This window comes from Littorina saxatilis, linkage group LG15 (assembly GCF_037325665.1).
Source record: "Littorina saxatilis isolate snail1 linkage group LG15, US_GU_Lsax_2.0, whole genome shotgun sequence".
Taxonomy (NCBI): Eukaryota; Metazoa; Mollusca; class Gastropoda; order Littorinimorpha; family Littorinidae; genus Littorina; species Littorina saxatilis.
In genome coordinates this window covers 49,074,124-49,099,682 of record NC_090259.1, presented here as the reverse complement: position 1 = coordinate 49,099,682, position 25,559 = coordinate 49,074,124, and the positions used below count along the sequence as shown (strand labels likewise).

Here is a 25,559-nt window from a genome sequence, read left to right as displayed (position 1 = left end):
AAGGAAAACAGGTTTACTGAAACTTGAAGGAAAACAGGTTTACTGAAACTTGAAGGAAAACAGGTTCACTGAAACTCTGAGGAAAACAGGTTTACTGAAACTCTAAGGAAAACAGGTTCACTGAAACTCTAAGGAAAACAGGTTTACTGAAACAAAGGTACCGTAAAAGTCGACCTATAAGACGCACCTGGGTATAAGCCGCACCCCCCGATTTTTAAAAAAAATTCAGAAAAATCCATACACAAGCCGCTCCGGCATACAAGCCGCGCCTAGAAGCAAAGTTCAAGTCAAGAAACATCGAAAGTCAACGAAAAAAAAACACACACACACAAAAACGAACCGGCTAACTTGTCAGTTTTGCACTTTACTTTCAGCATCAGATGTTGAGTGATTCACAGAACTCTGGACTATCAAACTGTCCTCTCGTCCTGCACACAGCACCTGTAGTTAGTTCTGTAAATCACTCAACATCTGATGCTGAAAATCCGCTGAAGTCGGACTCCTCAGTGTCGGAGATGAACAAGTTCAGAATGGCTTCTGGCACAGAGTCACCGGAAGTGTCACTCTCGGCCCCACTGTCAGTGGCTGTCGCGTCGTCTGCTCCAGTGATGATCTCAGCCTTTCTGAAGCCGTTGATGATCGTTGACTTTTTGACAGCATCCCAAGCTTTCAGGACCCACTGGCACACATCTGCAAAGGTTGCTCTACGCATGCGGCCAGTCTTTGTGAATGATTTCTCGCCATCCACCATCCACCTCTCCCACTCATCCCTCATCACCACTTTGAAGGGCCGGTTCACACTGATATCGAGGGGTTGCAGGTACTTTGTTGTGCCACCCGGGATGATAGCGATGATGGAGTTGGTGGCAGTGACTGACTTTTTGACCTTCTCAGTGATGTGTGCACGCATGCTGTCCATGACTAACAGAGCTTTAGTGCGACGGAAGAAACCCCCTGGCCTTTTCCCATAGCATTCTGTCAGCCAGGTGTCCATCATCTTCTCATCCATCCACCCCTTCTTGTTAACCTGCACGACGATCCCCCTCGGAAACTTTTCTTTCGGCATTGTGATTCGCTTGAAAATCACCATCGGCGGAAGCTTTTCACCCGAAGCCGTGCACGACAAAACACAGGTGAAGTGTGTTTTTTCATGTCCCGTTGTTTTCAGTGCCACAGAAGACTCGCCCTTTTTGTTTACTGTGCGTGTCAATGGAAGGTCAAAGGTCAACGGAACCTCATCCATATTTATGATGTTCTGTGGGCCAATCAGATTCTCAGCTACCTGCTCTTGTGCGTAGTTTCGAAATGACATCATTTTCTCCTGGAAGTCTGGCGGCAGCTGTTGGCACAAAGTTGTACGTGCACGCAGTGACAGACCTTTGCGCCTCAAAAATCGGCAACACCAAGATTGACCGCCTTTGAAGTCGTCTATCTTCAGACGTGTTGCAATGGTGCGTGCTTTCAGACGAAGCTGAACAGTTGAAACACCGCGACCATCCGCACGTTGTGTGTTGACCCAGTCCTCCATTTCGTTTTCTAATTGTGGCCAGCGTGCCTTGCAACCACGGAATGCTTTTGTGGATTTCTTGCATTTCACAAGTTCGCCTCGTTGCTTTCGCCAACGCCTAATCATGCTTTCATTGACGCCGATTTGTTGAGCAGCAGCGCGATTGCCTCCGTGTTTTCGGCATCGTGGTCAGTTGTATGTTGCTTTGTTTTAGGAGATGTGCGTGTTGCTGTTCTCTGTAGTAGCAATGCGAAGTGATCGATCAAAACCGGTGTATGCCAACCCATTACTGTGTGAGTTATTGTCATGCTTCAAACTTCCGGAAAGAAGGTGAGTGAGTGAATTGAGGTAAACACAGCTGATTCAAGGCCATTACACAGCGGCGATCCAACTTCCGGAAACTAGGTCACTGAGCGAAATCGGATACACGCCACTGATTCAGAAAAAGTCATTCATAAGCCGCACCGCCTTATAAGCCGCAGGGGTCCATTTAGGAAAAAAAAGTCGCGGCTTATAGGTCGACTTTTACGGTATGTTGTGGGGAGGAAGTTTTGGGTAGCGTGTGTGGTGCTTGTGTGTGTAGCGTGAGAAGCGAGTTGGAAGGGTTTATGCCGGTCCCTGTCAGCAATATCTAGACACGGGGTGAGGTTACAGCAGTGGTTCCCACATAAAGAGCACAACGTTCGGTTGTATCGTGTGTAGTTCTTTACTTGTGTTTAGTTGTGTTTTCTGTTTGTACCCCATATGTCTGGTTATCTCAAGTTCTTTTTGTTATCAGACAAATTCTTTGCTAACACTTTTTGCCTGGTATAAACGTCTCCACACGTAACCTCTTCAGTTCTCCATTAAAGCACAAGTTGGTTGAAATGAGCTTGGGTCCCCTCAAGAAAGGTTGAAGTTGCCTTGCATCTGAATGTCTTTAATCACATCTTGCATTGTAGAAATGAGAATGGGGAAAAGCAGGTAGCAAGCTGCTACATATCTGGTGCTCGCGATATGTGCTCACACTCACTGATACACTTCTCATAGCAGTGCCATGAGCAGTTAGGGCATACAACCGCACATATTTTTGTATTGCAATGAGGAAGGTTAGCTTTTGAGTCCCGTTTGCTTTAGCATTGTCTTTGGATTGAGCCCTGTCTTTATAGCTTTGCATTCTGTAATGTCTTCACATAATGAACTTAAAACTGAATTCCCCCCTGCAAAGTCTACAGAGAAAATATAGTACAATTCATTGATGACTATTGGTTGAAGAAAATATAGTACAATTCATTGATGACTATTGGTTGAAAATTTGACCTAGCAGTGGCCTTAATTTCCAACATTCCTACTCTGATTGACAAATGTATGTATCGATGCATTTTGTCTGTTTTGAAATGTTGCTTGTTGCGTTGACATTTTGTTTGCTGAAAATGCTATCTTGAAGATATTTTAGTTTCGGCGAAAGACGGCAGAGGGCAAAAGAGTCTGGATGGTCGGTTGGGTCGAGGAGAGATGACGCTCGTCTAGCTCCAGGTCTGCGGATCTGGTAGTGTAAAACGTAACTTGTTATTTCTAATGTTTTCTCATGAAAAATGATGATGACCTGCAAAATAGTGTTGATTTTTGATTGATCTTGTTTCCAAATGACATTGTTCTCTAATTGCTTTCACTTTCAATGCATAATGTGGATGCCAAATAACGATGAAAATGAATGTAGCTGGGTTTTTCTTGTTTTGACATGATTAGCATGCCTAATTATAATGTGATAATGTCATTGATGATGTGACTGGTATTGTGGGAAGGGGGATCAGTTGTTTTCTTTCAGAGTGGCAACAGACACCCTCTAGCAAACCACTCCACCATCACACTTTGCATTGCTTTAACATGCTATGTGAAAACTGATCCATTATTTGATTTTTCCTTGATATGGTTCATATTGACCTGTCCTTTGCTCGTGAATAATCCTTTTCTTTTGATGTCATTTTGATTATTTATGCCCACTTTGATTATTTGATTATTTATGCCGACCTTGACTGACCTTATTCCAGTGCTCCTTGTCTTTCTATGAGATTGATCAATTACATGTAGCTGTGTGCAATATCACAACAAGTTTTTACTGATGCGTCATTGCTATTCTTTATTCTCTCCTTTTCCTTAAACATCGCTCGTTTCTCTTTCTTGATAAACTTTTCTCCCTACAACTTTGACTGTAGCGGTTGGTGGCTTGGCTAAGTTGTCTACCTCATGTCTAACCTTGATAGCGCTCTTGTGTTGACCGCCCTGTCTATAGACTGATGGTTGATGCAATACTGTAAGCGTTTGACAAGGTTTGGTAGCGATGCATGCCATTAACACATGATGCTTTGTCCTGCTCTTTGTTATCAAGTCCTTGTGTTGACCGTGTCCCAGCTAGCATTTCACTCAGTCTGTGTCGGGTGGGAAGGGGGGGTTGTTGGGACCAATTTATACAAACCAACTCTGTTGTGCTTTATTGTTTCGTTTATTACTTTTGAAAAAAATGCAGAGCATTCTTAGTGTCTCATTGTCAGAATGTGGAGATTTTCGGCATTTATCACACAGACGGAACCCCTCTCCTCCGCCCAGCTAACAGTTCCAAGGTGGCTATCAGTATCACCTATATTGTTGCATCTGCAAATGTCACTAACAATGCTCTGTAGCATTTGACTGTTTAAGGTTTCAACATGAAATATTGATTGGATGAAAACGTGCTCTGTAGCATAAGACTGTTTAAGGTTTCAACATGAAATATTGATTGGATGAAAACGTGCTCTGTAGCATAAGACTGTGTTTGGGGTTTCATCATGAAATAGTGATTGGATGAAACAGTGCTCTGTAGTATAAATAGCATAAGACTGTTCGGGGTTTCATCATGAAATAGTGGTTGGATGAAACAGTGCTCTGTAGTATAAATAGCATAAGACGGTTCTGGGTTTCATCATGAAATAGTGATTGGATGAAACGCTCAGGCAGGTAAGGCATCAGAAATAAGGTAAGTGAACTTTCTTTGTCTGGCCCACTGGACCCTGGGAAAGAAATACTGGACGTTTTGGTCAACTGTGCTCAGCACCATTTCAAATTTGTTGTCATATTACATTGATTCATACACCCTGAGTAATGTTACATTGATTCATACACTCCGAGTATTGGATGAACATATTGGGATGAAAAAAAGATTGCTCGTAATGAAAGTATGCCAGCAAACAAGCCTTGGTGTTGCTGTTTGTGGCTGCTGTTTGTGGCTGCTGTTTGTGGCTGCTGTGTATTGATGTGACTTTGGGTGTCAATGATGAATTGCTGACATGCATTTGGTGGATTCAACGTGTTTCTTGCACAATGATGTTTGATGACAATGCTGTATTTGATCATGCTTGTCCCGATGACAATGCTTTAGTGGATAATATTGTGGTGTGCCCGTGGATGGCATTGTGCCTTTCTCATGAATTCCCCAGCATTGGGATAATAGAAACAAAATGAACCTATGAACAAGAAAGGGCTCAGCAGGAGCAGAGGGAGAGCCGGGTTAAAGGGCAGTGCTTTGATTGGCTGTCTATCCTCTGGCTGCCCAACACAGCCTGCATCTTGTCCCTGGCTCAGTGTGTGAGTAATCCCATTCCTGTCACACTGCATTGCCAAACTTCTTACTCGTGTAGACATTTTGACAAAGAAAAGTAATTGTGTTGATTGGTGTTTGCCAGTGTTGGGTCCCCATGGTAGGAGCGGTGAGATGTGTTGCCTGGCTAACCTGGGTCCCCATGGTAGGAGCGGTGAGATGTGTTGCCTGGCTAACCTGATGGACTGGTGTTGTTGTGATTGCAGAGTCTGACGGCTGATCCACCCTGTGTTGAAGCGGCTACATGCGGCTAAAACATTGTGTGTTCCGTGTTTGGTGTCTGACCGGTCTCCACAGCTATCGTCCCAGATAAGTCTGCTTTCTTTTTCGCTTTCTGTTATTCCACTTGTGCGAGAATAAATCACCTTTAGTGCTGTTTGATATCATGGTTGTATTTCTCTCAACTTTTACCATCAGTATTGGCTAAGCTGACCAGAGGTTTTGTTCTTGTTGTGTAAGGGATTTTGCTTGAATCGCATTGCGCTTTTTTTGTTAAAAGAAAAAAAATCGGCACCATTTCTTTGTGAACTACTTTTAGTCCTTCCTATTTTAATGTGAATGACAGAAATTGTGTGGCTGTTAGAAGACATTGTAACCATGGTGACGTGTCCAGCAGGTAGCTAGCTCCACATTCCAACATTTGGAGAGTGAAGAGAAAATGTCCTGTCCATGTAGCCCTGTTAACACTTTTTATTGATGTTTTGTATAGATGTTCGCATTTGGTGAACGGCTTTTAATCCTTTTTGTGTGTCCATGTAAGTTGTTTATGCGGGTGATTAGTTGTCATGTTGTAGGTGTATAGTTGTGACGTCAAGCGAGCTCTGATGCCAGGCACATCTGGTGTGAGTGAGATGAGACAGTGTGACTGGACTCCGTGCACCTGTCGGTGGCTGGTTGCAGCACTCATTGTGTGTGTCAGGGAGTGTCTGTGGGTGAGAGTCAAGTGTGTGCGTGACAGTGTAAACTGCAGTTGAAATATTCAGTCTTTTAAAACGAAATCTATTGAAAATGTTTGATATGGAAAGGAAGGGTGGGATTTTAACCATGCATGACATCATTTTGTAGTACCGTTTCTCATGTACTGACCCTCTCTCTCTCTCTTTGGTTTTCTTTCTCTACAATGCATTTTCTTTGGTCCCTACTCTGTTCCTATCACATTTGGACTAGGCGAGTCGACTTGCTTTGATGGTATGCATCAAATAACCTTTTTTTGTATGATCATGATTTATGTATTATTAAATATTGCAGCAACGTTTTTTGAAAACAAAACAGATTTTTTTTCTTCTCTCCATTATTGAGATGTAATGACTTACTGATGTGGAGAGTTCGCCCCTACTATGATGAAAAATGTAAATAGAGAGTTATTAAGAAGACGTATGTAGATCCACTTTTTACTAGAGGCGAGAATGGTAGGTGGGGAGAGATGGTGCATGCAGCGGTCGGCTGGGGGATTCCTGTATGTTACTTTGCATTGCGACCCAGCCTCACTTTCTTGACAACAAACTCCCCTTTCCCTTTTCCGTTCCCCGGTAATCACCATATTGTGCAACGCGTCGCGATGAGTCAACTTCCATGTTTGCTGATGGTTTTGTAAACACCTGTATGTCTTGGATCATGCTTCTGATGAACTTTGTACTGTGTTCTTTTTATTTATTATTATTATTATAATTTCTTTTTATGTGGAACAAAGTAGACTGTTTTTATCACTTGTCATCAAATCAGGGCGCTGAAGCCCCCTCAGGTAATAGGCTTGGTTTCTTTGTCATTTCATTCTTCTCTTGTCCTAGATAAAGATTGGATATGATATTGTGTATATTTGCAGATAATATGATGCTCCTTTTTTATCTCTTGAGTTGTTATTGTTGCACTCTGAAAATTGTCGTGACAGTTATGTGATTTTTCTTTGTTTAATGAGTTATTTGTACCTCTGCTGGCGTAAACATAAGTATTTCATAATGTGCATAACAGTGTGTTCTTGAATTGTCTTTTTTAATGATTCTTGTTATCTTTGCATTCAAAATAAAAGGTTCAGTGAAAAAATGGGTTTCTTTGAAGTAGAATGTTTTTAAGTTAATTTGATTTTATTCCACGTCAGTCTTGCCAACCCATATTTGATTTGCTCACATGAACAACGTATTAACAGTATAAAAGTCATTCCAATATTGTATGTACCAATGAAAAACTATGTTCTTTCACCTGATTGTGTTGGTTGTTTCTTTAGTGTTATGAACATGTCAGCAATTTGCGTCAAGCCAAGGAAGAATATAATATGATCTCGTTTTCAGTGCATACTAATTGATATGAAGAAGTGAAACAAAACACAAAAGGTAGTACAATGCTTTTTTTTGACTGTCATTGATGGTGTACATACCTACATGAATTTTGAATGGAGAAGATACTGATGACTAATGGAATGATACAACGTAGTGCCTCTTTCCGTTCCGTGGTCATGTAGGTATTGCTTCCACATGTTCAACTGCAGTTTCATGTCTTTCTGTATGATCATGAATAACGGTCTGTTCTTATTTTATTATGCTTCTTTTATAGTATTGCTCTACATGGATGAAAAGACAAAGTGTGTCGGTGCCATTACATTTAAGTATGCCAAGAAGTATGTTGCAAGCTAAGCAAAACAAAACAAGTTACGTAGTGTGTAAATAGATTGTTTCAGAAAAAAATATCAACTATTGTATGACCACTATGACATGGTTTTGTTGCAGAAAAAATATCAACTATTGTATGACATGGTTTTGTAATGACATATTTGCCCCTGTAAACAATGAAAAACGAAAGTGATAAAACTTGTCAAGGATATGTAACACTGCCTCAACTTATTTCATCCAAAGAAAAGTTATGATAATCGCAATTGCATTTTCTTTTTGTAACGTTGATAAATGTTCTGATGTTTCTACTGAGTATGGTTGCTGCTTTGAAGTCATCAAGACTTGTCTTATGCCGTGTACTTACACACAAGATGCAATACTCTTTTCATTTCATGTTAGCATGAGAATTGCTTTTTCCCCTGTTATGCTTTTGTTCATTTATTTATTGTCAGCAGATGTTTTTTGATGATTGTACTTTTCTCTTGTTTTCCCCCTGTCCCAGTCCCTGCCCAGTTGACGGAGCTGTTCTGGTTTGAATAGGACTGTGCAGCTCCAGTTGACAGAGCTGTTCTGGTTTGAATAGGACTGTGCAGCTGTGAACGTGACGCAGAGAATGTGGCCAGTCACACTGTTATACAGCATGTGTAGACCTGTCAAACAAGCCATGTGTAGACCTGTCAAACAAGCCATGTGTAGACCTGTCAAACAAGCCATGTGTAGACCTGTCAAACAAGCCATGTGTAGACCTGTCAAACAAGCCATGCATTGCTTTTTTGGGTTATCTAGGTGCATTTTAAGTTTGTGACATGATGTGCTGTTGTTTTATTTGTGTCGGACGAGTTGTACACACGTTGCATACATTGATAGTTTGGCACTGTTGGTGTCGTGGTTACCTTCAAATTGATAGTTTGGCATTGTTGGTGTCATGGTTACCTTCTTCACGCTGAAGACTGGTCAGGGGACAAACGGTGACCTCTCTGCCAAATTCTATTTCATTGGTTCTTCAACTCGGCTGTGATACTTCTAGCCCTTTGCCAATAGCCACTTCAACCCAACGGGCGCAATGCACAATTACCATACATAAATTTGATGACGATGATGATGATGATATACAATGACTTGTATTAAGTGGATTTGGATTGCTTGCACATTTTATCATGCGAAAACTGGTAGAAATATTTTTTTTAATTTTTCCCCCCACATTTAAGAACAATGATTTATGATAACAGAACATGTAATATCATTATTATTATTATTGAAATGGTCCTATATTTGAAATGTCTTCTTTTTTTGAAAAATGATACAAACTATGAAAATGTAGATGACAATGCAAAGTTGAGAGGGTGTGAATTGCGAGCGTGTGTGTGTGAATGTGTGCCTTTGGTGCTGGCTTGACCTTGACCCAGTGACCTTCAGGAGGAGACGACCCTGAAGGTGGGCGGGCTGATGGTAGAACATCAGAATCCTCAAATCACAGTGGATTTTCTTTGTGTCTTTCTTTGATATCTTGTCCATTGTAAGTGAATTTTGTATGTTATACTTCCCTTCCTCGTACTTTTAAACGTGTGCACAATTGTCATGATTATAACTACAGCTAATCGACATTGTATTTTCCCTATTGAAGGCTTCTTATATAGCATTAACATTGACTGGATGATGTATTTTGCTTTGTACTGATGTAATGGTGTATTTTAGCTGACATGTTTGCATTGTCTGTGTGTGTTTTTAATTATGACTTGCCATTGTGTCCGGAGGCTTCGTCAGCAACAACAAAAGATAATTACACGTGTTTCCAATTAACAGAAACAAACAGCCGCGGTCAGTGTTTGATTTCATGATTTGGTTTCTCATGCTGTTAACCTTTTTACTATTGTATGGTATGTCATGTAAATGTATCTTTGGTTTCTGAATTGGCATATGTACGAAATGCAGATCAGTAAATTGGTTGAATATTGCATCTGCTTTGTGGTGTTTTTCAGCAAGTGTGGTTTGCATCAGTGTTTACAGTTTCTTTTTGTCTGCCTCGCTCTCTCTTTCTCTATCTCTGCCTCTTTCTCTTTCTCTATCTCTGCTTCTCTCTCTCTCGTCTGTCTGCCTATCTCTCTCTTTATCTCTGCTTCTCTCTGTCTGTCTGCTTCTCTCTCTCTTAAACGTTGCCTTAAACCTCTATCCTTGAAAAATAAAGTTCCATCATCTCTTTATCTCTGCTTCTCTCTCTCTGTCTGTCTGCTTCTCTTTCTGTCTGTCTGCTTCTCTCTCTTTCTCTCTCTGCTTCTCTCTCTCTCTCTGTCTGCCTCTCTCTCTTTCTCTATCTCTGCTTCTCTCTGTCTGCCTGCCTCGCTCTCTCTTTCTCTATCTCTGCTTCTCTCTATCTCTCTGTCTGCCTCGCTCTCTCTTTCTCTATCTCTGCTTCTCTCTATCTCTGCTTCTCTCTCTTTGTCTGTCTGCCTCTCTCTCTGTCTGTCTGCCTCTCTTTCTCTATCTCTGCTTCTCTCTATCTCTGCTTCTCTCTCTGTCTGCCTCTCTTTCTCTATCTCTGCTTCTCTCTCTGTCTGCCTCTCTTTCTCTATCTCTGCTTCTCTCTCTGTCTGTCTGCCTCTCTTTCTCTATCTCTGCTTCTCTCTATCTCTGCCTCTCTCTCTCTCTCTGTCTGCCTCTCTTTCTCTATCTGCTTCTCTCTGTCTGCCTCTCTCTCTTTATCTCTGCTTCTCTCTGTCTGTCTGCCTCTCTCTTTCTCTATCTCTGCTTCTCTCTCTGTCTGCCTCTCTCTTTCTCTATCTCTGCTTCTCTCTCTCTCTGTCTGTCTGCCTCTCTCTTTCTCTATCTCTGCTTCTCTCTCTGTCTGCCTCTCTCTTTCTCTATCTCTGCCTATCTCTCTCTTTATCTCTGCTTCTCTCTGTCTGCTTCTCTCTTAAACGTTGCCTTAAACCTCTATCCTTGAAAAATAAAGTTCCATCATCTCTTTCTCTATCTCTGCTTCTCTCTCTCTGTCTGTCTGCTTCTCTTTCTCTTTCTCTCTGCTCTCTCTCTCTCTGTCTGCCTCTCTGTCTGCCTCGCTCTCTCTTTCTCTATCTCTGCTTCTCTCTATCTCTCTGTCTGCCTCGCTCTCTCTTTATCTCTGCTTCTCTCTCTTTGTCTGTCTGCCTCTCTTTCTCTCTGCCTCTCTTTCTCTATCTCTGCTTCTCTCTATCTCTGCTTCTCTCTCTGTCTGCCTCTCTTTCTCTATCTCTGCTTCTCTCTATCTCTGCCTCTCTCTCTCTCTCTGTCTGCCTCTCTTTCTCTATCTCTGCTTCTCTCTGTCTGCCTCTCTCTCTTTCTCTATGTCTGCTTCTCTCTGTCTGTCTGCCTCTCTCTTTCTCTATCTCTGCTTCTCTCTCTGTCTCACTCTCTTTTTCTATCTCTGCTTCTCTCTCTCTGTCTGTCTGCCTCTCTCTTTCTCTATCTCTGCTTCTCTCTCTGTCTGCCTCGCTCTCTTTTTCTATCTCTCGCTCTCTCTCTCTCTTAGACTGATGCGTCCGTCATGTGGCAAGGTCAACACATTCGCACGCACACATATAGAAAAATTCAAGCTTTTTTTTAAAAGATTTAATTAAAGTTCTTTCTTGACCATACACTGGTGTGAAAAGACTCGCAATCACAACCTGTATTAATGACACCGCTTGCACTCGCACACATCCACACAAGAAGGTGGGTGGAAACTGGAATCATGACTGGCAGTCAGTCCCGAGTTAGAGAGATGCAATGAGTCATGGCATGTGATGTAAACACTGAACATGGCATTTCACATAGGATTTCTTTTACATTCACTTGTTCTTTTATTCAAAGCACATGGATTTTTTTTACATTCTTTTAGAATTTATTCAAAGCACAAATGGATTTTTTTTTACATTCAGTTCTTTTACTAAAAGCACGAATTGGCACGGAAAACATATTGACAAAAATATAGAAAAATGACTGCAAAAACGAACACTACCAAGCTGACTTTTGGTGGATAAATAAAAATACATAATGATGATCTCCAATACAAAGTTAATAACAAGTCGCGTAAGGCGAAAATACAATATTTAGTCAAGTAGCTGTCGAACTCGCAGAATGAAACTGAACGCAACGCAACGCAGCAAGACCGTATACTCGTAGCATCATCACTCCACCGCCCCTGGCAAAGGCAGTGCACGTGGAATTGACAAGAAGAGCGGGGTATTCGTTGCGCTGAGAAGGATAGCACGCTTTTCTGTACCTCTCTTCGTTTTAACTTTCTGAGCGTGTTTTTAATCCAAACATATCATATCTATATATTTTTGGAATCAGGAACCGACAAGGAATAAGATGAAAGTGTTTTTAAATTAATTTGGAAAAAAAAAATTTGATAATAATTTTTATATATTTAATTTTCAGAGCTTGTTTTTAATCCGAATATAACATATGTATATGTTTTTGGAATCAGCAAATGATGGAGAATAAGATAAACGTAAATTTGGATCGTTTTATAATTTTTTATTTTTTTTTACAATTTTCAGATTTTTAATGACCAAAGTCATTAATTAATTTTTAAGCCACCAAGCTGAAATGCAATACCGAACCCCGGGCTTCGTCGAAGAGTACTTGACCAAAATTTCAACCAATTTGGTTGAAAAATGAGGGCGTGACAGTGCCGCCTCAACTTTCACGAAAAGCCGGATATGACGTCATCAAAGACATTTATCAAAAAAATGAAAAAAACGTTCGGGGATTTCATACCCAGGAACTCTCATGTCAAATTTCATAAAGATCGGTCCAGTAGTTTAGTCTGAATCGCTCTACACACACACACACACACACGCACGCACACACATACGCACATACACCACGACCCTCGTTTCGATTCCCCCTCGATGTTAAAATATTTAGTCAAAACTTGACTAAATATAAAAAACGCTGGCGCTGGACCCGAGTACTCTTCAGACTGGCTCGCTCCCCCAGTATGAAAGTTTTTGTCTTGTGCACGTGCATTTAAAAAAAAAAAATTATTTATTTTACACAATTAAAAAAATTATTAGAGTGAAATAAAACATTAAAACGTTCATAATAAACAATAGTAAACAAGAATTAAAAAAAAAAACAAAAAAATAGACCGCCCATGCCGGGAATCGAACCCGGATCACTTGGATTTAAAAATAAAATAAATTATTTATTTATTTTACACAATTAAAAAAAATATTAGAGTGAAATAAAACATTAAAACGTTCATAATAAACAATAGTAAACAAGAATTAAAAAAAAAAATAGACCGCCCATGCCGGGAATCGAACCCGGATCACTTTGGCCATAGACGGACGTGCTACGACAACTTTACTATAGTTGTGCGCCTTGAATCACTGTGTGTATCTGTCGCTCTCTCTCTTTCAGTCTCACCGAGACCAAGCACTGTATTGTAGTTTCTTTGCCGAGACCAAATGCGGCTGGCTTGCAAATCATGCTTTTCTCGTCACTGCGTGACGTGTTCGGCTCAGCTGCCTTTTTGCGAACAGCCTCCCACCGCAAAAACTCCCACCGTTAAGAGTGGCTTTTGTGATTTATGTCGCATTTAGGTCCCAGGTAACATTATGAAGTTTTAATACGATCAATCGGACCTATTATCAAGTTAGTGTATCAACTTTTGAACGAACTGCGCCCAGTAGTTTCCCAGCAATAAGCTGTTAAGTCCAGACAGACAGACAGACAGATACACACACACACACACACAATTAAAGTCTGCTGGACCCTCCTACTGCGTACTCGGGGATGTAACTTCTATACCCTCACATACACACTGTAACGGACCTTCACACATTTCACAAGCTCTACCACCAAGTTTTCATTCTTCTCTCTCTCGCTCGCTCGCTCTCAGCTCAGTTGCTTTCTCGGCATGTGTCTGAAATGCTGGTGACCACTGTGGGAACCGTGTCCATGGTGACGAGGCTGTGCATCCACCTCATCATCGTCATCGTCTGGTCTGACGTACGTGTTGCCTGATAAGAACAGAGAGAAAAAACAGGTGAGCGTCAGTAGTGGTTCAAAGCACACACATTTGAATAACAGTCCGGAATGCAAGGACACTTGCAAGCAGACAGAGAGAACCATAGCTGTATGTTGAAAACGATTGAGAAAATTGTGTTGAAAAGCAATCATTATTACTTTGAAAATTTTATTATTTCATGTTCAAGGGACATAACTACATGGTGGACTCAGGAACACTATTCTTCATGTTCAAGGGACATAACTACATGGTGGACTTGTTGGGCGCAAAGTAAGAATCCGGGGCAGAGTTGGAATAATCGGGATTTCCCGAAACCTCATTTGATTTCCAACAAAGCGCCGCATTTCCGGAAACAAGCTGCCTCGTTCTAGAAATGGCAACCCTTCGACTGGCACAAAAAAGTATACCCTATTCACAGGTCATGAATAAGGTATATGAAAAAGCAAGGTCTTATACAGGGGAAGTCTTGAATTGGGGGTGTGGGGGTACACTGTGTAACAATTCTCTCAGTGACACTCAGCGCATGCAGCTAGCTAGTTGCTGCTGTCTCGATCAGTATTTTGAACACAATGATTTTTTTTCTCAGAGTAGAGTGTTAGTTTGTTACAACAGGCTGAAATCATCTTTAATTTGAATCAACATTTTGCAACAATCAATCACATCAATATAGCGCACAGACTTGCACATTACGTTTCAAGAGCCTAGATTACCATGCAGTGACAAGAGCCTACTCAGTAAAGGGACGTAATGCTGTCTCTGCAGCCCAGAGAGACTGTGTGAGTTTAATATATAATCAGTTAAGACTGAGTAAAAAATATTTACAATCGATAGTTACCAGTGAAAAGTTATATCGGAACACTCTTGTTGTGTTTTTGTTGTTGTAAAATGTAAGATCTGAAACGTTAAAAATTACGTAAAATTGGTGCGTTTTGGTTGAGTGGGATGGGTCGTTGAACTGTGTTGTTACAGCCCGCCGAAGTTATCAAAAGTGGTTTTGCTTTTTGTAATTCGGTTGGTAATTTGGTGCGTTATACAATGCATCTTCTTTTTCAAGACTAAGCATTGATCACTTTAAAACACAAGGATCATCATGGGCCATCATGACTTGTATCATTTTACATCGCATTCTAAGAAAGAGCAGAATTCTCACTATGCGCGCGGTACATTTCTAGAATCGCGTAGCGCAAAGTTGGAATTCCTACAATGGCGCCCATTGTTGGAATTCCAACAAAGCGCAGGTCATTTCCGGAAAAGCGCCGATGACGAGATGGGTCGCAACAGACTCTCAGGAACACTATTCTCGGGTTTGACTCGACATGTATTTGGAATTAATATTGTAACATTGGCTTTATTGTAACATTGGCTTTATTGTAACATTGGCTTTATTGCTCAGTGATTTTTAAAGGTCCTTGTCTACATTGTTATACCGAAATCGCCATTTGACCATTACAATGCAGAGTTTATTATCTACAAATATCAACAATACACCCCCTTTCGATCAGGAAAGACGAAGCCAGTGTAGCCGTTTGAAAATTCATTGTAGTATTCCAGCGTAGTACTCATAGTAGGATATCCTTATTTGGAAAATGCCAAGCGCAAAACTCCTCTCAAATCCCGTGCATTTCGTGCGCGGTAAAGTTTAAAAAAAAAAAAAAAAAGCGTGGACAGCGCCGCTCCAGTGTCAAACTGTTGCTGCACTTGTTTGGATTTTTTTTCTATAACTTTTTTCCCCATGGTTCATTCATCATCTGACATAACTTTTTAGCGAAATCTAACCATAAGATTATTGAAAAAAAAGCAAAAATGTAGACGACCACCTTTAAAAATGATGTTAAAAATACGTGGAAACTTGATGAGTTGTACCCCACACAAGGAAACTACAAAACTCCGCTACGCCGTTCACGTGCCCTTTGAATTTCCAAGCTGAAGTTCAAGAAAACTTAATTGGAATCAATTAAAAAAATTATAACAACACAATAAGGAACAATGTCAACGCGGAGATCGACTGTGTCGTCTGCTGACATTCTCATCATCATCCTTGGCATTGTTCAGAACGACGCTTCCGGTGCATGCTGCGTGCGCATCCAGATTTTCGCTTTCGCTTTCAGCCTTTCTCTTTTTTTTTACCTTTTTTTTTTTTCTTTTTCAGTTTTATTGAATACTCTTTGCGGGGGCTGACCATGCTTTGTTACGAGGGGAAACTGAGAACGGCAAGCTTAGCTCAAGTCGGTCTCAACCTTTATCCCAGCCGGCTAAACTGAAATGAAGTGATGCCGGAACCAGGAGCAGGTTACTCACATCTTGAATCTTCATCGCTGCCGTCATGGCAGTCTTCATCCCCGTCACACCGCCAGTCACGTGGGACGCACTCCGTGTCGGTGCACATGAACTCGTCTGAGCTGCATTCTGTTTCAAAGGGAGGGAATACAAACATGTGAGATACAGTGATGGCACTGGTATCACTTACCGGTGTAACACGAGAAAATTACTCCCCTCGACAGGTGAGTTCCGAGTAAACATTTCGTACAGAAATGTACGAAACTTTTACTCCCTTGTCCCCTGTTAGTCTTGGTGGTGGAAGGGGTGGAGGGAGGGTAGCGCGACATTCGTTTGCGCGAGATCACATATTGGCATTATCCCTTCGCCCGAAGTTCCATTTTCGCGTACGAGATTTTTACTGGAAGTAAAATAAAATGGGGAGTAAAAATTTCGTGGAGGGAGTAATTTTTTCGTGCCTTGGGGAGTTCTTTTCTCGTACGAAAGGTGTACTCGGAGTAAGAATTTCGTACGAAATTTTACTCCGGAGTAAATTTTTCGTGGAGTAAAAATGTTGTGTTACACCGGCCCTGTCTCAGTCTCTGAGGTGCTGATACTGGAAGGCAATGTGGAATTTCCGCATTTTCAAGACTGAGAGAATCAGTACAGTGCAAAATACTGAGGTCAAATGAACCAGTACTTAGAGGAATCAACTTCACGCAACACTAGGCATGCGTCCGTCCGTCAATTTCCATCAACCAATCAATCAATCAGTCACTGAGTCAATCGATACATCTATCCTGCAATGGAAAATGAATGATACTGAAACAACAACCCACCAGTCGGCCAATCAATCAATCAATCAATCAATCAATCAATCAATCAATCAATCAATCAATCAATCAATCAGTCAGTTAATCGATAAATCCACGCTCTGCAATGTAAAACAAATGACAAAGAAAGATCCACCAGTCGGCCAATCGACCAATGAAGCAATGAGCGTAGCCTGCCAGACAGGCGAGTGAGAGTGACGTACCACAGTTATACTCATCCTCGCCCAGCGGACAGTCCTCGTAGTGGTCACACAGCCAGTTCTGTGATGATGCACGCGCTGGACTCCCGACACTGGAACTGACCCGCCTCGCACACTGCAACACACACACAACCACGGGATGTAGTACTATAAGGCTATATCAAGACTGTGGCATTTCAGCCGATCAGTAACTAGAATCACAAGATCATGTAACGAATTAAAAGCGACCGTATGTAGAGTGATATTGGCGGCGAAGGCCGTAGGCCCAATGATCAATAATGGTCCCATCAACTCAAAGTGTAGAAAGAAACAGACGAAAAGCTGCCTGACCGCGCTAGTCAGTGTGTAGTGGGTCAGTAGTGGGTCAGTCCCCCCAAGGCGGCTATTTATTGTTGACAAGGGTGTCATTATGCGTGCGACATCATTTGGCAACTAGTGAGTTGTTTTTAGTACTATGAGTAAACTAAGTGGAAGGAGGCCTCTGGCATTAAAACAATAGCAGAGAAACTGAACACAGCAAAAGCCAGTACGTGTCGCGGTGTTTCAGCCACCTCTTGGCAGCTGACTTTTCCAGGACGGCACGTGATATGTTGTCAATTATGTACGATCAGCGGGATGCTTACAGCGTGTGGACAAGCTTGGACACATTGGCGATCGTACACGCTGCGCTGATTGAGGAGATTTGTTTTTTCTAAGTAGTGAAACAATACTTTTTCAACTTATATAATACAACCTTGGTCTGAACCTTGAACGTGAGAGGAGACTGTATTCAGTTCAGTGTGAAATAGTTCAATCAGTAAATAAACTAATACATAAATTAATCAAAGAATAAATACGTAAATGAATGAATGAATGAATACACTAATCAGTGGAATTTTCTATGAAAATAATGAATACATGAATTAATACTAAACACATAATATTATATAGGTTTTCGCATAAAAAAAATTAATTTAATAATTAATGTATACATACATCAATGAATGGTTGAATAAATAAATGCATAAATACATAATACATGAATGAATTAAATTTAAAATAAGTACACAAATTAATCCACGCATAAGTAAATAGTTAGCCAAACACACAAACTAGCTAGAGACTCACGCCGATGGTGTCCGGCAGTTGTCCTGGCCGTCACGTGACCGAGCAAGACGAGCAGCAGACAGGACACAACACTGACCACTGTGACGTCATCATCGTCATCTTGACTGACCGTCACAACGCTTGGCTCGCTTACTGCGGCACGTTATCTTTCACACTCCAAGAGCGGAAAAGTTCACCGCAGGTTTTTGTATTGTGGATGTTAAGAACTGTCGCTGTTGTTTCAGTTGCAAAACTGTTATATCTTTTTGTATGTGTATGTGTAGGTTCGCCTGTTGTCAATTTGACGTCCACTTTTTACAGAAAAGTTCAAGTGATTAAAAAAAAAAAGTGTTTCGAGACGTTTATTTCTCTTTGCAGTTTTCAAGTTACACAGTTTTCTCAAGATCGTTTAGGTTCTGTTCAGTTATTTTTTTCTCACTTTTTCTCACCTTTCCAACAATGATGGCGAACGTTCAACAACTACTTAGGAAAGTGATACCCAGGTCGAGGTTGTTCAAACATTCAACACGTTCTGTCGTTCACTGGACATGCACAGTGCTGTTTTCACATTGGGGCCGAGTGTTGTGATACAGGGTGGTGAAGGCGCGGGCCTTTTATAATCGCTTTGGACGTGTGAAAGAAATGTCGGTTATGTTATGTCGGGAGATCGTACGATGCTGGACGGAACGGATCTGGTTTGAACTGGATTTGGTCACTGTGCTGTCATAACAGCAAGAGGTGAGGTGGTGTGTGGTAAGGCTGGGTGGTAGGAAGGACTGGAGGTGGAGAGGGTGGTGGTGGTCTTGTGGCGTGCTAGCAGGTCATTCAGTTCCGATTAAGCCCCATGTCGTAGTTATGGTGGGGGGGGGGGGGGGGACGGGACGTAGGGGGTAGTCCTTCTAGTCTGGTGATACTAACTCCTTCTAGTCTGGCGATACTAACTCCTTCTAGTCTGGCGATACTGACTCCTAGTCTAGTCTGGTGATACTGACTCCTTCTAGTCTGGTGATACTGACTCCTTCTAGTCTGGCGATACTAACCCCTTCTAGTCTGGCGATACTGACTCCTTCTAGTCTGGTGATACTGACTCCTTCTAGTCTGGCGATACTGACTCCTTCTAGTCTGGTCATATACTAACTCCTTCTAGTCTGGCGATACTGACTCCTTCTAGTCTGGCGATACTGACTCCTTCTAGTCTGGTGATACTGACTCCTAGTCTGGCGATACTGACTCCTTCTAGTCTGGTGATACTGACTCCTTCTAGTCTGGCAATACTAACTCCTTCTAGTCTGGTGATACTGACTCCTTCTAGTCTGGCGATACTGACTCCTTCTAGTCTGGTGATACTGACTCCTTCTAGTCTGGCGATACTGACTCCTTCTAGTCTGGTGATACTGACTCCTTCTAGTCTGGCGATACTGACTCCTTCTAGTCTGGTGATACTGAATCATTCTAGTCTGGCGATACTGACTCCTTCTAGTCTGGTGATACTGACTCCTTCGATTCTGGTGATACTGCCTCCTTCTATTCTGGTGATACTGACTCCTTCTAGTCTGGCGATACTGACTCCTTCTAGTCTGGTGATACTGAGTCCTTCTAGTCTGGTGATACTGACTCCTTCTAGTCTGGTGATACTAACTCCTTCTAGTGTGGTGATACTAACTCCTTCTAGTCTGGCGAAACTTACTCCTTCTAGTCTGGCGATACTGACTCCTTCTAGTCTGGCGATACTAACTCCTTCTGGTGATACTGACTCCTTCTAGTCTGGCGATACTGACTCCTTCTAGTCTTGTGATACTAACTCCTTCTAGTCTGGTGATACTGACTCCTTTTAGTCTGGCGATACTGACTCCTTTTATTCTGGTGATACTAACTCCTTTTATTCTGGTGATACTAACTCCTTCTAGTCTGGTGATACTGACTCCTTCTAGTCTGGTGATACTGACACCTTCTAGTCTGGTGATACTGACTCCTTCTAGTCTGGTGATACTGACTCCTTCTAGTCTGGCGATACTGACTCCATCTAGTCTGGTGATACTGACTCCTTCTAGTCTGGCGATACTGACTCCTTCTAGTCTGGCGATACTGACTCCATCTAGTCTGGTGATACTGAATCATTCTAGTCTGGCGATACTGACTCCTTCTAGTCTGGTGATACTGACTCCTTCGATTCTGGTGATACTGCCTCCTTCTATTCTGGTGATACTGACTCCTTCTAGTCTGGCGATACTGACTCCTTCTAGTCTGGTGATACTGAGTCCTTCTAGTCTGGTGATACTGACTCCTTCTAGTCTGGTGATACTAACTCCTTCTAGTGTGGTGATACTAACTCCTTCTAGTCTGGCGAAACTTACTCCTTCTAGTCTGGCGATACTGACTCCTTCTAGTCTGGCGATACTAACTCCTTCTGGTGATACTGACTCCTTCTAGTCTGGCGATACTGACTCCTTCTAGTCTTGTGATACTAACTCCTTCTAGTCTGGTGATACTGACTCCTTTTAGTCTGGCGATACTGACCCCTTTTATTCTGGTGATACTAACTCCTTTTATTCTGGTGATACTAACTCCTTCTAGTCTGGTGATACTGACTCCTTCTAGTCTGGTGATACTGACACCTTCTAGTCTGGTGATACTGACTCCTTCTAGTCTGGTGATACTGACTCCTTCTAGTCTGGCGATACTGACTCCATCTAGTCTGGTGATACTGACTCCTTCTAGTCTGGCGATACTGACTCCTTCTAGTCTGGCGATATACTGACTCCTTCTAGTCTGGTGATACTGACTCCGTCTAGTCTGGTGATACTGACTCCTTCTAGTCTGGCGATACTAACTCCTTCTGGTGATACTGACTCCTTCTAGTCTGGCGATACTGACTCTTTCTAGTCTGGTGATACTGACTCCTTCTAGTCTGGCGATACTGACTCCTTCTAGTCTGGCGATACTGACTCTTTCTAGTCTGGCGATACTGACTCCTTCTAGTCTGGTGATACTGACTCCTTCTAGTCTGGTGATACTGACTCCTTCTAGTCTGGTGATACTGACTCCTTCTAGTCTGGCGATACTAACTCCTTCTGGTGATACTGACTCCTTCTAGTCTGGCGATACTGACTCTTTCTAGTCTGGCGATACTGACTCCTTCTAGTCTGGCGATACTGACTCCTTCTAGTCTGGTGATACTGACATGAGTTTTTTGTTTGTTATGGATCATTTTGTGTGTGTGTGTGTGTGTGTGTGTGTCAGTGTGTCTGTCACTGTGTGTGTGTATGTGTGTGTGTGTGCGTGTGTGTGTGTGTGGTGTGTGTGTGTGTGTGTGTGAGTTCTACAGATCACTCAACTTGAACCCTATAGTCGGCTCTCCAGCTTGTGCTAAGTTTGATCCCTCCATGTAATGACACCAAACCGGCTGAAGATTGGAGAAATAGAAGGAAAGAATACAGAGGCAGAAAATATACAGGTTGACAACCACATGAATAATAACAATGAATACTCCACACAAAAATGGCAGATTTTTAAAATTGTGAATTTTAAAAAAAAGGAATAAACTATGATCAAGCTTTAAAACGCCGGGACAAAATTCTTTGCTGCAATGAACGCTAAACTTGGGAAAAGACTTTTTTTTTAAAGGAAACTCAGAAGAACAAGTCGCCACAGTGCCAACTCAACTTTTTTTCAAAGCCGGATATGACGTCATCAAAGGCATTCGATCTAGGAATATATAATACCATTTGAAAGAAATGACATGTGACCATTGATTTCATGAAAATGTGCCCAGTAGTTTTCAAGGAATCACTCTTCACAAACACACACACACACACGGACACACACACACACATACACACACACACACACACACACACACACACACACACACCGTGACACACACACACACCGTGACACACACACACACACTGACACACACACACACACACACCACACACACCGTGACACACACACACACACCGTGACACATACACACGGCCGTGACACACACACACACACACACACACCGTGACACACACACCGTGACACACACACACACCGTGACACACACACGCACACACACACACCGTGACACACACACACACACACCGTGACACACACACACACACCGTGACACACACACACCGTGACACACACACACACACACACCGTGACACACACACACACACACACACACCGTGACACACACACACACTGACTCGCACACACACACCGTGACACACACACACACACACACACACACACACACACCGTGACACACACACACACACACACACACACACACACACACACCGTGACACACACACACACACACCGTGACACACACACACACACACACAGGGCCGGACCAAATGAGTTGTAAGGGGGGGGGGGGGGGGGTTCCTCCTTTTTGGGGGGGGGCAAATCAGCGAAGTGGCGAAGCCACAAGCGCTTTGCAGGCGCGCGAACTAGGGGGTTCCGGGGATTTTTGAAAAACGGTTAAAATCTGTGCAATCTGGTGCATTCTGGGCCTTGTTTTGAGGGTTAAGAGCAGCATTGTTTTGGTGCTAAAACTAGTAAAAGTCAAAGCAAGGTACATGCTTTTTCCAGGGGTGGGGTTCCGGAACCCCTGGAACCCCCCCCTGGGTCCGGCCCTGCACACACCGTGACACACACACACTGATCCTCACCGTGACGGCGCCAGTGCACGCCTTTCACACACACACGCACTATGACGCTGCGAACACAGACTTAACGTGGAAGGGGTCTATGTCGACCAAAAGTGGGTGCATTCCCTGTAGGCGTTTTTCCACTTTCTCTAGGCGTTTATACAGGCGGTTTTTTTTATACCCGGGTGCATTCCATTTTGTGGGAAAGAACGATACCGCTCAGTCTCGCGCCAAGTGCGTTACTCATCTCAGCGTTGCTTCCCTTCATAGACATAATCCATGACGCGGTTCGGACAGGATTTGATGGATTTTCTCATTTCAGCACTGGTTCAAATCGCTTTCAAAAATAGAAAAAGGGATCGAAAAGTATCAAATTTTACCGAAAGGGTTGAGCGTCACGTGACTTTAACCTTCGCCGGTCGTCGTGGGTCCGTGTGGACCCAGAAGGGTGTTTAATTGCAAATAATCTCTTAAACCATTTGGACTTTTTTTTAATGAGCCTTTAAGAATGCCTCAGACACCTAAAAAGCTCTTATATCATTAAATTTCTGCGAGAAGTAATTAAAAAAACAAAGGTCAAATTTAGACTACACACGGAAGACATCGTGGGGCCGTGCGGACCCATGTTTTTCAAACAAAAGGAACTTACATAAAAACTAGGGAGAGAAGTCACAAACCTTCAGGTATTTGCTCTAAACATCATTTTCTACGATCTGTTTAATTTTGGAGTTAATAAGCAAGTCGCGTGGAGCGAAAGTTAATACATAACAATGTGGGTCCACACGGCCCCACGACGTCTACAGAAGGGTATTCACGTTTTTCCTTTTTTGAGAAGCTTTAGTCCGCACAGTAATAACAATGACAATAACAATAACAATAACAATGACAATGACAATGACAATAACAATGACAATGACAATGACAATGACAATGACAATGACAATGACAATGACAATGACAATGACAATGACAATGACAATGACAATGACAATGACAATGACAATGACAATGACAATGACAATGACAATAACAATGACAATGACAATGACAATGACAATGACAATGACAATGACAATGACAATGACAATGACAATGACAATGACAATAACAATAACAATGACAATAACAATGACAATGACAATGACAATGACAATAACAATAACAATGTCAGTGACAATGACAATAACAATGTCAATGACAATGACAATAACAATGACAATGACAATGACAATGACAATGACAATGACAATAACAATGACAATGACAATGACAATGACAATAACAATAACAATGACAATGACAATAACAATGACAATGACAATGACAATGACAATAACAATAACAATGACAATGACAATGACAATGACAATGACAATAACAATGACAATGACAATGACAATGACAATGACAATGACAATAACAATAACAATGACAATGACAATGACAATGACAATAACAATGACAATGACAATGACAATAACAATGACAATGACAATGACAATAACAATAACAATGACAATAACAATGACAATGACAATGACAATGACAATAACAATAACAATGACAATAACAATGACAATGACAATGACAATAACAATGACAATGACAATGACAATGACAATGACAATGACAATAACAATGACAATAACAATAACAATAACAATAACAATGACAATAACAATGACAATGACAATGACAATGACAATGACAATAACAATGACAATGACAATGACAATAACAATGACAATGTCAATGACAATGACAATGACAATGACAATGACAATGACAATGACAATGACAATAACAATGACAATGACAATGACAATGACAATGACAATAACAACAGGGACCTATCACTCTTCTTTGCATGTTTTTATGCCTACGTATTTTCCAATACTCTGCAACACATGTAACCCAAATTCAACATGTGCCCGTACAATACCGCTTCTTTTATGAAAACATTGCTTCGGCCATGTGGATTTTAATCAACCAATTTTCTTGTATCGGTTGAGTCGGGTTCACGCCATGTTTTGACTGACGCAACCAGTCCTTGCCCTTCGCAGCAATCAGCTGACGTCATACTCTGGGACAGTATGTTGATGGTGAGAGCACAATGTCACGGTTGCTGTGCGCTTAATCGGTCTTAATATTGTCAATAGCAGACATAAGCTTGGCTGAACACCAAATCAGAAGACGCTATTATTGTAGGCTTATTTCGTTACTTTTGTATAATTTATAGATATTTTGCATTTATGTAGTTTAATTTTCACTCGGGGTTGTTTTGTTTGTTTAGATGCTTTTTATATTGTGATATATAGAATTTCTTATCAGTTGTGATGAGAATGCCCGCGTTTGTTGTGATTTATGCTTAATATTGTTATTTAATAGATTAGGGAATTAACAAATTAACCAATCAATCGATCAATCAATCAATCAATCAATCAATCAGTCAATCATTCCACACACACAAATCCAAAAAAATCCTTCAATTCGAAAGAAAATCACAGTGCATATGACTGAAACTCAGGTGAAAATCGTCATGCTTGGCAGCTTCTGACCTGGCGGCGTGTCGAAGAGCGAAGTGGAAGTGGGCGGCAGTCATACGGCAGTCATACGGCATGCTATGAACCGAGTGACGCTGACAGCGACACCTTGCCAGTTGCGTGGAGCATGGCGCGATACGTGGTACCAGTGATGGCGAAATCAGGTCATGGTGTGATGTGTGTGTCGTGCACTGCCTGTCACACAAATGACCGACATCGTCACACCATGTTGTGAACATGTGACCCTGGAAATTGGGTAGCCCGGCCCTTTCAA

At 41.8% G+C, this 25,559-nt stretch overlaps 2 protein-coding genes across 18 annotated transcripts in view; one reads left to right on the top strand and one right to left on the bottom strand.

Annotated features, from left to right (window-relative positions):
• Positions 1–9,678, top strand: part of LOC138949520 (far upstream element-binding protein 1-like) — a 43,201-nt gene extending 33,523 nt beyond the window's left edge. For all 15 annotated transcript variants that reach the window (XM_070321357.1, XM_070321356.1, XM_070321353.1 and 12 more), the window contains one exon: positions 5,327–9,678. The gene's annotated coding sequence lies outside the window, so the exon portion shown is untranslated. The remainder of the gene's footprint in view (positions 1–5,326) is intronic.
• Positions 9,679–11,122: 1,444 nt separating this feature from the next.
• On the bottom strand, positions 11,123–25,559 carry LOC138949513 (uncharacterized). Of its 3 annotated transcripts, none has more exons than XM_070321337.1 (4): positions 25,301–25,559; positions 17,011–17,122; positions 16,017–16,124; positions 11,123–13,710 (listed from the first exon to the last, which is right to left on the bottom strand). In XM_070321337.1, exons 1-4 carry the CDS (start codon positions 25,522–25,524, stop codon positions 13,591–13,593), a joined length of 564 nt encoding a protein of 187 aa, XP_070177438.1. In that variant the 5' UTR covers positions 25,525–25,559; the 3' UTR covers positions 11,123–13,590. The 3 variants fall into 3 exon arrangements, with proteins under 3 accessions (XP_070177438.1, XP_070177440.1, XP_070177439.1); XM_070321339.1 differs by lacking the exon at positions 25,301–25,559 and adding an exon at positions 18,543–18,814; XM_070321338.1 differs by lacking the exon at positions 25,301–25,559 and adding an exon at positions 18,115–18,813.